The sequence below is a fragment of the Pteropus alecto genome, unplaced genomic scaffold (assembly GCF_000325575.1).
Source record: "Pteropus alecto unplaced genomic scaffold, ASM32557v1 scaffold194, whole genome shotgun sequence".
In the NCBI taxonomy this organism is placed as follows: Eukaryota; Metazoa; Chordata; class Mammalia; order Chiroptera; family Pteropodidae; genus Pteropus; species Pteropus alecto.
The window spans coordinates 1,139,479-1,152,382 of record NW_006436281.1 but is presented as its reverse complement, the minus strand read 5'-3'; the positions used below and the strand labels follow the sequence as shown (position 1 = coordinate 1,152,382).

The 12,904-nt window shown below is 60.6% G+C and overlaps 2 protein-coding genes across 3 annotated transcripts in view; one reads left to right on the top strand and one right to left on the bottom strand.

The window, feature by feature from the left end:
* Positions 1-369, bottom strand: part of BLOC1S3 (biogenesis of lysosomal organelles complex 1 subunit 3) — a 2,388-nt gene extending 2,019 nt beyond the window's left edge. Inside the window, 1 exon segment of the mRNA XM_015589262.2 lies at positions 268-369. The gene's annotated coding sequence lies outside the window, so the exon portion shown is untranslated.
* Positions 370-725: 356 nt separating this feature from the next.
* Positions 726-10,652, top strand: TRAPPC6A (trafficking protein particle complex 6A). 2 transcript variants are annotated; one of them, XM_006911792.3, is made up of 6 exons: positions 726-853; positions 8,345-8,412; positions 8,546-8,663; positions 9,222-9,305; positions 9,486-9,579; positions 10,319-10,652. In XM_006911792.3, exons 1-6 carry the CDS (start codon positions 770-772, stop codon positions 10,348-10,350), a joined length of 480 nt encoding a protein of 159 aa, XP_006911854.1. In that variant the 5' UTR covers positions 726-769; the 3' UTR covers positions 10,351-10,652. The 2 variants fall into 2 exon arrangements, with proteins under 2 accessions (XP_006911854.1, XP_015444800.1); XM_015589314.2 differs by having other exon boundaries at positions 10,281-10,652.
* The last annotated feature ends 2,252 nt before the right edge of the window (positions 10,653-12,904 follow it).

Sequence of the window (12,904 nt, the reverse complement as noted above, 5' to 3'; positions counted from 1 at the left end):
TGATGGGTGCTACTGGGCCCCAGCCTCTTCAGTGTACTGATAGGGAAACTGAGGACCAGCTCGCTCAAGGCCCTGAGGCCGGAGCTCCCAGAGTCCCACACTGGATCCTTTCCGATTTTGCCTAGCAGAGGCCACACCCGGAATCACACGGGCTCCTGAGCTGCTCAGGGACCGGTGCTAGGGTCATAGACGGGGTGACTGTCCAGGGTACTCTAGAGAGGGTTTACTATTGGGGGCGGGGGATAGCGCTATCACTGAAGACCGTACCAGGTCGCCGAAGCTCCGAGCCCGCGAGATCCGCTCCCCAGCCGAAGCACGGCGTCCGTACGGAGGGAGGAGGGTAGCAACCCCAACCAATAGAGCAACAGGGTGGGCGGTCGCTGGCCAATCACGTGGATCGCTCGGCTACCAACCAGGAAGCAAATCCTCAGGACCAGCTTTAGGGGCGGGCATAGGGTCACGTGAATGGAAGTACGGCCAATAGAGAAGCGATTGGGCTAGTGCCTCCCAGTTGCGACGCGAGGCCATTGGACAAACAGGGATTTTTAAAACACGAGTTATGTCACGTGTGACTAGCGATTCGGCCAATGGCAATGCTCGAGGACCCGGAAACGCGAAAGGCAGTCTCCCGGGTTCACGCGCGCACCACGTGAGCCCGCGGGAGGAAGGCGGGGCTGCACCTAGATGCAGGGGGCGGGGCTAGTTCAGCCGGGCCAATGAGCGCGCGACGAACTAGGCGGTAGTTAGGCAGGCCAGGCCAGGCCGGCGCATGGCGGACACCGTTTTGTTCGAGTTTCTGCACTCGGAGATGGTGGCGGAGCTGTGGGCGCACGAGCCCGACCCCGGCCCCGGGGTGAGCGCCGGGTTTCGGGGGGAGGAGGCGTGGGCTGCAGTGGAAAGGCCGGCGGGCCCCGCCCCTGCCTCGCTGGGCGACCTGGGGCGCTCACTTCCTCCTCTGTAGACTGGGGGTCTCAGCCCGGCCGGCCTCGCGGGATACTTCTAGAATTGAGCGAGACAGCTCTGGGTAAAGCTGTTAGTTTAAAGCCTGGCACAGAGTAAGCGGGTAGCAATGATCATAATTACTGTTATTGGTTGTGTACCAAGGACTTCTGGGTTGAATCCCGCCTGCGTCGTTCACTAGATGTGACAGCCAGTGACTCAATCTCTTTGTGCCTCAGTTTCCTCCTTTATAAAATGGGCATCATAACAGCACCTAAGTCGTAGAGTGGGACATTTATTCATTCAACAGACACTGAGCACCTATTATATTCCAGGTACAGTTTCCCTTTTCCGGCGAAGCTTACATTTTAATAAGAATGTCAAACAAACAATAAATAACATAATATGCCACCAACTAGTGATAAGTTCTGTAAAGAAAACTCCAGTGGAGTCTGGGAAAGAAAAGGGGTGGAGAGGTGGATGGTGGAGGAGAGCATTTCTGAGGAAGAGAAGGGAGGAAGCAAGGCCCAGGGATAAGTGGGGGGAAGAACATCCCAGGAAGAGGAACAACAGGGCCAAAGCCCTGAGGTAGGAGCGTGCTTAGCATTTTGGAAGTTAGTCCTTATGAAGAATAAATGAGCTCAGACTTTAAAGTTCTTAGTGCAATGTCTGGCATGTGATCAGCCCTCAGAACATGGGAGCTCTTGTTGCAGAATCTGTTACCAAGAAGAGAGGGTGGGGGAGAGAGTAAGTGCTTAATAAACGGGAGCTGTGCTCACTTTTTCCATTATTGTCCTTACTATGATCATCGTCATCTATATGCAAGACATTTTTATTGGCTTAGGTTTTCTTCCCAAGTTAGGAGCCCTAATGAGGGTGTTGCAGGTTACGATCTCAACATAGTTTCTGAAGAGTTCATTCATTCAGCAAACTTTAACTCGAAACATTGGAGGTGCTGGGCCCTGCCGTAGGCTTCGGGGTTAACTCAGTGAACAATACGAAAGTTCTTGCCCTCATGGAGCTTATGTCGTAGTGGGGGAAGACAGACAAAGTTGAATGGGTCAAGTATGTAGTACATTGAGAAAATGCTATTCGAAAGATAAAGCAAGGGAGAGGAAGTGCCATTGGCCTGTGTGTTGGGGAGGGTGGTTGCAATGTCTGAGCAGCTCATCCGTCCTGGCTTTCCAGCCGGAAACTCGGTAGTCCCTAAAATCTGCCTTTTCTCCGTCACCTCTAGCCCTCGACCAGGCCCTGTCCTCATGGTTTCCCATTTGTCCCCTCCCCTGCCTTTTATTCCAGACTCCCTCCTCTCCACCCCTGTACCAGCCTCCTCCCTCATCTCCCGGCTCATTTCACCTGTCACATCTTCACTTCATTCCCACCTATTAATCCTTCTCCAAGCCCCCAGTAGAAGTCAGGGTGTCTTTGTTACATTCTCGCAGTTTCTCCTTGGTAGCCCTCATCACACTCAGTAAGTATAAGTATACACCTGAACTATGTATCTGTATGATTCTTTGACTCATACCCGTCTCTGCCGCCAGACTGCACGCTGTATGGGCCGGGACCAGGTCTGTGTTGATCACCGCATAGTAGATCTTCTGCATGGATTTGCTGAAGTGGCTGCAGCCTCTGTGCCACGGAGGAGGGTGGGTGGGGACTGAGATTCACTTAGTGACCTATAATAGCACCTACCACGTGTGTTTCCCATGGGCTTTGCACTCCTGATTTCATGCGATCCTCCTAACAACACACAGAGGTCAGCGTGACGCTCCTACTTTATAGATAAAGACACCAAGGCCGCGATGGTTGGAGTGCTCCCTCTCCAGTGGCGGAGTCGGGAACGTAAGCAGACCTCCCACTTCCAAAGCCCGTGCTGTAAACCATGGCCTGCGTCCTCCCTGCTACGCTCCTGGACAATTTAAATGGGTTTCTGTGGTCGGGTCTGGGAGACACTGGGGTATTCAGGTTCGCTCACAACAGGGCGTTCAGAGCACACGACTGCCAGGGGCCCTCAGCCTGGCGACCCCAGGAATCCCAGGGCTGGGGTTCCACACCAGAAACTGCCACGGAGCAGGGCTGGGATGTGGCCTGGGTGGCCAGCCTCAGAAGACCCCTGGGTGGTTTCAGGCGCAGCCAGGGCTGAGAACTCTGGCAGTGGCCCCACGTTCCTTCGACCTGGGAGCCCTGTTTTGCAGGCGCACATCGCGGGAAACTACTATTTCCTCAGTCCTTGGCTCCGGGCCCCTCCACTCTCCACTCCTCTTTGGTCCGACAAGTTTCCTGTCTGAACCAAGCGCAGGCCCCCTGTGTCTTGGGTACTTAATGGTGTCCCCAGCACGGTGTTTTCTCAGACTTAGTCCTCAGGACAGCCCTCTGGGAAGATGCTGTCCCAGTTTACAGAGGAGGAACTGAGGTGCCAGAGAAGGAGGGCCTTTCCTGAGGCACATGGCCATGATCAGGCAAAAGCAGGGCTCGGGGACTTGTCTGTGGCATCAGGTCTGCCTCTTCGCCAGCTGCAGAGCTCCTTGAGGACAGGGATGGTGCTGGCTTGTTCCCCTCCGTCCCCACAGCACAGGCACCCGGGAGCCGGTCATTCTTTAGGGCTTCTGTGATCCCCACATCCTGCCTGGTTACTTGTGGCTGTGGAATGGATCCTCAGGAATGGTTACAGGTGAAATGGAGGGCGGGCCAGAGGAGCCTGGAGGCCAAAGGGCCTTTGTTCTCAAAGCAGGAAAAACTCAGGGAGGAGTCGGCTGTGGTTTCTCCTCCTCAGCAGCTTTGAAGATAAGGGAAGCCTGTGGGCAAAGGAGTGAATTCATCTACTACCGTGAGCCCTGGCAGGTGGCCCAGGAACAGCACTGCTGGCCGGGCCATGGTCCACCAAGGCCCAGGGAGTGCCCATGTCATCCCCTTCTCTCAGGAGGGCCTGGGCACCAGCCGGTTCCCGGGTTCCTGGCAGAGCCCTGTAAGGCAGCAGACCTCATCCTTTGTGGCACCAGGGACCGGTGCCCCTATGAGCATCTAAACTGATGATCTGAGGTGGAGCTGAGGCGGTGATGCTGGCGCTGGGGAGCTTCGCTGGCTTGCTGCTCACCTCCTGCTGTGCGACTTGGTTCCTAACAGGCCACGGACAGGTGCACAGGCGTGGGGTTGGCCCAACATAGGGGTGGAGGAGGAGGGTGGTCTGGGCGAGCTCTGCAGGTGTAGGGGGAGGTAGTGGGATTGAGGAGGAGAGCCAGGCTTTTCCCCTGCCCATTCATTGCCACTCACCTGTCCACTCTCCATACTAACGTTCGGTCACTCATCTCTTCTCCCTGAGCTTCCCAGAAGGGCTACTCATCCCTGGTCCCCTGCCAGGGCCTGCACAGAGTGGCTCCACAGGTGAGGGGTGACCTCACAAATAACGAGGGGCAGGGCAGGTAGAAGACAGGGAGGAGCCAGGCCCACAGCCCCGCCAGCTCCCCTGGCTTCAGTCCCGATCCTCCTCCTGGCTGTTCTGAGTCCAGTGCTGGGGGTGGGGGAGGGCTGGGGGCTCGGTTTGCTGTCTTCCATTAGTCCTGCTTGGAGCTCTGAGTGGACACTTGACTCCTTCAGCTCAGCACGTTTTTCTTGTTATCTCTTTGATTATTTCTTCTCCCGCCTTGTTCCACACGTGTCTCTTTGGCACTCGCAGGAATATTAGACTTTCTGGATCTCTTCCACGTGGTCTTACAACTTTTCTCTCATTTTTTTCCAACCTCGGGGCTTTTTTCTGGACAGCCTGGGAGGCTTTATCTACCTTACAGATTGGTCTGTTTTTCAGCTCTCTTTTAACAGATGTTTATTTTGGCTACCGTCTTTCTCATTTCCAAGAACTTCCCTTTGTCTGATTGTGCCTTCCTCCGAGCGCCCGGGCTGAGTGATGGCTCCATTGGTGCTGACGCTGATAAGGCTGCTCTGAGGGGTTCCCCTCTGTTCCTCATTATCCCGTTTCCTCTCAGGGGGCTGTCGTGTAAACTCAGCCCTGGCCCTGGGCTGGCTCCAGAGGATTCGGATGAATGGGCGAGACCGCTTTGCCTTCCCTGGGAATAACAACAAACCCATAATCTCTGAAGAGCTTTCGCAGGGGCCTGGGCGGGAGTCCCTGGAGACAGGCTGCGACAGAGGCAGATGAACCAGCTTCGGCTCCTTTCCTCCACCCTCTCTTCCCCCATCACCTGCTCATCCTCAGCCCTTCCCTCTCCACTTCCTCTTCCCCCTCCCTCTTCTCATTATTCCCCAGATCCCTCCACGCCCAGTCTTTTCAGTTCAGCCAATACTTAATTAGCCCCTACGCAGGGCCAGCAGTAACACGAATTGTGGATCGAGTTGTCCTAGCACCACTGTGAGGTAGGGAACGCCATCGGCCCCATTTCACACGTGGGGAAACTGAGGCACAGGGCCAGGAGGTGCCTCGCCCAAAGTCTCCTGTTCACTAAGCGGTGGAGCCAGGATTCAAACGCAGGCAGTCTGAAGCCCACCACAGGGAGACGAAATTGTGGAACCTTCCTGGCCCCCTCAGCTTCCCGCCGGGCTGAGGACCCTGCTGACTCTGCTGTCCCCTCTCAGGGCCACTGTCCCGGCCATGACCTGGGCCCAGGGTGTTTTCCCATCCGCTCCCTGTCCTGCTTACCTCCTCCTCCTTCGGACTCGGCAGGGTGGTGTAGCTTCCTCCGTGGAGCCTGCCCGGCCTCGCCAAGGACACGCTTTTCTCCCTCCTCCCGTATCGTGATCGTAAGGAAATCATTCATTGCGCCATTAGCCCTTGCCTGCTCACAGCACTGTCTCCCAGGGGAAAACGCACCCTCCCCTGCCTGGGGCCCCTCCCCTTGCCCACCTCCCCCCACTGTCCCCGATGCTGCATTCCTCGTGCTTTTTCCTAGGTCCTTGCCTTTGCGTACACCCCCAAACGCAGGGAGTCCTGGGTTGTCCTTGGTCAACCTGAGAAGTCGTCAGGGACACAGGTATGCTCAGTCAGTACGGAGCCTGGAGCTCCCCTCTAGAAAGGAGGTGACACGAGAGTGGCAGCCACCTTGGAAGGCCCGCCAGCATTCTAGGTGCTGCCATACATCACCCCCAGCAGGGGTCCCAAACCCCCCAGCCGTGGTATGGTCATTGGCCTGTTCGGAGCCTGGCTACACAGCAGGAGGTGAGTGGCAGGTGAGAGTAAGCTGAGCTTCATCTGTATTTGTGGCCGCTGCCCAGCGCCAGCATCACCGCCTCAGCTCCGCCTCAGATCATCAGGCGTTAGATTCTCATAGGAGCACAGGCCCCTGGTGCCGAAAAGGTTGGGGGCCACTGACCCCAGAACAGAGCCCCTCCTTCATAGGGTTTACCTCCAGCCAAGGGCCTCATCCGCCATCAGCTGGGGGACTTGTCACCCAGGTTGACCGATGCAGGCTTGTGACTGGTGGTGGCAGTAACACTTCCTGAGCCCAACGTGGAGGGGGCTCAGCTTGTGTTTTCCAACTCCTGTAACCCCCTAAGGCCCCCTAAGGCCCCTGGGAAGTGGTGCTGTTAATATTCTCCTCTTTACACATGAAACAGGCACAGGGCGGTCCCACAGCTGGTAGGTGTCAGGGGCTAATTCTCGTTCCCCTCACTGTCTCGCACACCCAGCTCATATCCCAAATGTCATTAGTCATCAGACCCCTCCCGGAGCCCTCCCGGTGTGGCCAACCCTGCTGGGCCTGAGACAGCCCGACAGGCGGTACCAGCAGGTCGCAGGTACACCAGTGTCTTCCGACAGGAAACTGTGTCGTCACCCAGGCCTGGTTCTTGCAGGTGGAGCAGGGAATGGCGGGCGAGGGCCCGGATGCCAGGGGGCCTGGCAGAGGAGAGGGCACCTTGCTTAGAAGTGCAAGTGACCTCTGCTCGGGCCTCCCCATGCCTGGCGCTCCCCACCAGGCCAGCCTTGCCCCTTACCATCTTACTGAGGCCAGGACAGGTGTGGTAGTGACCCGGCCATCCACCCGTCTGGCCACCTAGGCTTGGCAGTTGGACCTGCTTGGGCTTGAAAGACAGCCCCGTGGCTGAGGGTGCCCGCGGCAAGTGTCAGCTCACCCCTCTGCGCCCATTTCCAAGTGTGGAATGTGGCCTGGCTTACGGGGTTAAGACGAAGCAGGAGGGTTCGTGTAAAGAGCCCGCACACAGCGTGCGCACGAACCCCCACCTGTCGCTTCAGCCTCTCTTTCTCAGCACCTCCCAGGTGCCAAGGCCTGTGCTGGCTGCGGAGGGTTGGCCTGGGTCCCCACCCTTCCAGAACTGTGTCCCCACTCAGTGACAGCACAAAGGAGAGGGCTGAGGGATGAGGAAGGCCTGCAGGAGCCGGGCAGAGGGGACTCCGAGTGGAGAGGCCCGAAGCCTGAGCTTTCCAGGCCGAGGGAAGTGTGTGTCGTGGGGCGTCCCAGACTGCTGCGTGAAGCCTGCCGAGGTGGCCCAGTTGTCGTCTCAGGCTGGATCGAAGCAGAAAAGCCCCACCCCCCACTCAGGGGCTCCGTGATGCATGATGCGTGGACCTGGAGAGAAAACCGCAGCGGCCGGTCCCCTGGAAAGGTGGTGGCTGAAGGGGCTCAGGCCTGGGGACTGTGGCCTGAGAGGCGCCAGCTGTCTCCCTCCCAGGGCTCTGCACCCACCTCTCCTCTGCCCCCTCACCTTGGTCCAGCCAGACCCTCCAGGTCTGGGGCCTCACGCCACAGGCCAACCCGGTATCTCTGACACCCCAACCTGGGCCTCCCTCCATCAGCTCCCAGATTGCTCAAGTGGAAATAACAAGTCGGCAGTCCTCCAGCCATGCTGTCCCCTCCCTATCCTCGGCCCCTCCCACCGTGGGACCCTGGCCTGCACTCCAGCATGCCCCTTGGCTGCCTTCCCTGAGTGCCCAAGGGAACATCTCCCTCCCGAGGTTCCTGGCTGGTATTTTAAGGTCTGGCCGTCGTAGTCTGCTCCCACAGCCCCCTGCTGGCTGGGCATGGCCCGTGCCTTGCTGCCCCATGAGCTGTTGGACAAGTCACCTTGAGCATCTGGGGTGATCAGAGCGCTGCGCCCTGGGGTGTTATAAGGCTGCACCCCTAAAGGGCTTCCAGTGAGTAATGGGTGCTGTTGGGAAAGAGCTGCCCAGCAAGGGTGAAGCTCAGCGTGGGGAACACCCTCATTTTTCCTGGAGCAAGGGAGAGCCGGACCTGAGGGCTGATGGGGTCGACGGAGTGGAGGGGTCACAGGGCGGGTGGAGGGGAAAAGCCAGCCTGCCACTCTGCAGGCCTGAGCCTGTCCTGGCCAGGTGGCGCTGCGTTGGAGGGATGGCTGGCCCTCTTACAGCTGCTACGTCGGCTAACTTCCGGTTGGAGGTGGCCGAGGGCCCCTGAGCCTCTCTTCTCTGGCCTTCTAGGGACAGAAGATGAGCCTGTCGGTCCTGGAAGGCATGGGCTTCCGCGTGGGCCAGGCCCTGGGCGAGAGGTGAGAGCCGGCCCCTCCCGCCCGAGGCTGGACCTGAGCTGGGAGGGCGCAATGCTCTGGCAGAACCCAGCCTGGCTTCCTTCTCCGCTCCCCGCTTGCCCGGCCTGGCCCAAGTATCTGCCGATGCCCCCAGGCTGCCCCGGGAGACGCTGGCCTTCAGGGAGGAGCTAGACGTCCTCAAGTTCCTGTGCAAAGACCTGTGGGTGGCCGTGTTCCAAAAGCAGATGGACAGCCTCCGCACCAATCACCAGGTGTGTGCCCGCGCCCAGCGCCTGCTGCCTGGCCGCAGGCAGAGGTGGAACCGAGCGGCTCTGGGAGGGGAACCCCCATCAGGGGAGGTTGCAGCTGCCCAGCCATGGGGCCTGGCCACGCTGGGAGGCAGGACCTCGGGGAAGGCGCGATGGGGCGCGGGGCCGTTCCCAGAATTTCTGCTTCCAGGATGGGACCCCAGAGCCAAGGGGAGACCTCGTGGCTGGCGTCCCCTCAGCGTGACGCTCCCGTCTCAGCCTGGTCCGCTGGTTCCCTTGGGCGCCCACGCCGTGCACGGCCCCACTGGCTGCGTCTGCAGCTTCTCACCACAACCCTGGGGGCAGGGGCAGGGGCACCTTTAACCCAGGAGGTCACGCAGCCAGAGGAGCAGGACCAGCGCACCCCTGGGTGACGCCAGCCCTGGGAAGCCCGGGGCCCCTTCTGCAGCTCGGAAGGATGGGGCCGTGACCACAGCGGCTTTGAGAGTAGAGTTCTCGCAGAGGTCCTGGCTTCCCCTCTCCCCGTGCAAACAGACAGCACCCACTCTCCTGCATCCCCAGGGGACCTACGTCTTACAGGACAACAGCTTCCCCCTCCTCATCCGGATGGCCTCGGGCCTGCAGTATGTGGAGGAAGCACCCAAGGTATGGGGGGGCTGGAGCACACCCACACTGCACTTCCCCTACTTCTCCAGCCCTCACCCCCAGGGAGGCCTCGCCCCAGGCCAAGGGGTGAGCCCACCGCAAAACCCAAAGCCCGTCCTGGCCCCGGTCCTGGGTGTCGGCCTTCACTTTCCCACAGTGACCTGTGCCCCCCATCTCCAGTTCCTGGCCTTCACCTGCGGCCTTCTGCGTGGCACCCTCAGCACCCTAGGCATCAAGAGCCTAGTCACCACCTCTGTGGCAGCCCTGCCAGCCTGTAAGTCGTGAGGGTGGGGGACTCCCGCTAGCCCTGAGCGTGGCAGGGGCTCTAGAGCTCCACTGTCCCTGCTCCCAAGGACCAGGCCACTGAGCCCCATTCTATAGGTGGGGACTTTGAGACCCCCCAAGAGCTTAAGTTACGTGCCCTTGGCCCTGAGGCCCCCAGCCTGCTTCCCAGGTGTGTGCTAGCCCCGAGGAGGGGACCCTTGGTGATGTCCTGGTCCAGGGTGTCGAATGTCCTTCCCAGCACGGGGCTCAGGCAGACGTAACAAGGCACCCACGTGGGCGTTCCAGGGACAGCCAGACCCCATGGGACTTGCAGCTTGTATGGAAGGGCATTCCCTTGACCCCCAGGGACCTCCATGACACAGGCCGAAGCCCATTGCTACCTGGGGGCAGCCTGAGCCTGCAGCCAGCCCTCCATTCTCACTCCCCCCACCCCCCACCCGGTGGTTTTCCCTCTGCCGGGACCCATGGGGGGCAGCTGGGCCCCAAGTGGTTAGAACCTGAGCAATACATGTCCCAGGAACCTGTGCCAGGCCCTTCCCCGGCAGCCTGTGTCTGGCCTTCATGCCCCTCGTCACAGCCCTGGGATGTAGGTCAGGTGGGCGGGAGCATCACCCCCTTTGACCAGCAAGGCCACCCAGGCTGTTGGCCAGGGCCTGAGCTGTTCGCGTGCTTTCTGCTTCTCCCCCTCAGACCCCAGCCTCAGGCTAAAGCCAGCCCTTCTCTTCCAGCCAAGTTCCAGGTGGTGATCCAGAGACCCTGACCCGCCCCAGCTGAGCCCCACAGCACCCTTGGCCCAGAGATCCCGGGCCACTGCCTTTGGCGGTGGCCAGAGGGCTGGTGCTGGGGATCCCAGGCTCTGGGGGTGACGAGGTGGGGTGTCCAGCTGCATCAGGGCGTCACACATGCTCAGCAGATGGGTGTCAGAGGGAAATGGAGGCATCCTGAAGGCAGGGTGGCCTCAGCCACCATCGGGGCTGGTGTGGAGGGGTCCCCATCGGACACACACTCACTCTTCACAGAGGGTGCTCAATAAACGTTCTGTGTGGAGCCAGGTTCAAAGAGGAAGGTGAAGGTCACTGAGCACTGGGGGGAAGGAGTGACTGCGAAGCGCCTGTTTTGTCACAGGGCCTGCGTTGTGGGGAGCAAAACACCTTGTGTATCTCCCTGCCCCTCATTCCCTCCCCTTTCAGGCCCCCTCCAACCCGGGTTCTGCGCCCCAGAGCTTGACGCCTCCCTGAACGAGAGTCCTGGGTGGATGGCCCCAGCCCTGGCGCCCCGCCAGTGTCAACAAGTCTGGGGCTGCCCTCCCCGCCGCGGGGCCTCTCTCTGGAGTGCAAGCCGGGCAGGCAGCCGTGGCAGGATGGATGGAAAGGGGGAGGATGGGCCAGACGCCCTCATTCCCCTCGCCCACGCTCACACACTGGCCTACACACCTCACATGCCTGGCAGGTGAGGGTCATCTCTGGGACAGCGGCCCCTGCCCTCCCCCACAGCCTCCTCCCCCACTTATATCCAGAGAATCCTGGGCGTCACACACCCGGACTGCCCGGGCTCTGCCGCCAGCTGCTGCCTGATGCGGGTAAGTACCCCCACTGCCTGCCTCAGAGCTGCCGGTGTAGGCTGGGGCGGGACCCAGGTGGGACGAGGAAGGGTCTCCTTGCTGAAAACACCCCCGGAGCCCGAAGGCTCTTACGCCCCTGTAAGCCCAGCGCACACGCGCCTTCCGGCCGTGCCTCAGCTTCCCTCCCCAGCCCACATGCCGAGAGCCACCTTCCCTGGCCTGCCCCCCATGCCTTTGCACACGCCCTTGCCAAGGCTGCCCCGCTGCCAGCCCCCCAAACTCCTGCTCCCTCGTGGGTGTCCAGTAGCCTCCTGGTCCCCGAGTGGTCACTCACTTGCCCTCCCGGGTGCGCACCTGTTCACCTGGGGATCCCTCCGCGGTGCCGCCTGCTCAGCCCAGAGCCGGGCGGAAGCTCCCGGAGTGACCTGAAGTTACCTGAACCGTGCGTGCGGGGGTGGGGGGACTGGCCCAGCCCTGCCCTCAAGAAGTTCAGGGGCCCGTCCTGGAGCAAGGGGGCGAGTGCCCCTCAGGCTTGCCCCCTAGTCGGACACACCAGCTCTGCCTTTCTGATGGCTGGGGCACTGCGGGGGGCGGGGTGACGACAGAGTCCCAGACTGGTGGAGGACACGGAGGACGCCCTTCCGAGGAGAAACAGCTTGAGGGCCTGGGGGAGAGATAGGCATCTCAGGTAGAGGGAAGGGGCAGAGTTTGGTCGCCAGGAAGACTCCCTACGGGCTGCTCTGCAGGCCCAGCGGGCTTCCTTCCCTGCCCTGGCCCGTGGTTGCCTCTCCTGTCCCCATGGAATGACCCATCTCCAGGAGCAGCCACTGGTAGGCAGTGCAGGGAGACAGGACCCCTGGAGAGCGGGGCGCTCCTGGCCTCAGGCCCCTCTTGCCCAGCCCCACCCTCACCTCCTGAAGAATGTCTGCAAGGAGCCCCCCGCCCCCCAGCAGCGGGAGACAGAGCCAGAGCAGAAACCAGTTTGCTTTCAAAGTCCCACCTCCGTGTGAACCGCCAAGGGACTTCACCACTCTGGACCTGTTTCCTCATCTGTAAAGTGGGCATCACACTCCCCAGAGGGTGGTGAGGAAGGACGGGGTTACTCCACGAGAGCGTGTATGCCAAGTGGGGTCCCTGGTAAGCCTCGATAGCACGTGTTGTCGTTATATATATGCGAAGCATTTAGAGCAGCCGGGTAAATGGGTCAGTCACTGCCCAGTAAATGTTCGCTGCTGTCATCGCCATGTACCAGGCTCTGTGCTCGGTGGACTCTTGACAGCCAGAGGTAGGTACCGACACTGGTCCACTCAGCAATGAGGAAGCCGATGCTCGGAGAGATGAAGTCACTTGCCCAAGGTCACACAGCTGGGCCTGGAAAAACTGGCATCTGAACCTGGGATTGCATGTTTCCCCGGCCTGGATGCAGCCGCTGTCCCAGCTTCCTTCCCTCCCGCAGCACAGGCGCCCCGGGGCTGGCCCCCACAGCCCCTCTGGGAGGTCCCACCCAGGCAGCAGCGTGGCCTCCATCTCCATCCCTGACCTCAGGTGCCTTGCAGAGGCAGCCCCCCAGTCCTCGAAAGCAGGAGAGCACCAGCACTGGGCTGGCATGCCGGGGGAGGGAGGGGTGGGGCCTGGGCGGGCAAACCAGTCCGGCAGCTCAGCCCCAGCTCCCCGCCTCTCACCAGTTGGGCCTGGGCTGCTGGTGGTGGGGCCGGCACAGCAGCTCGCCGGGGCAGGGAGCTGGGGCCGTGAG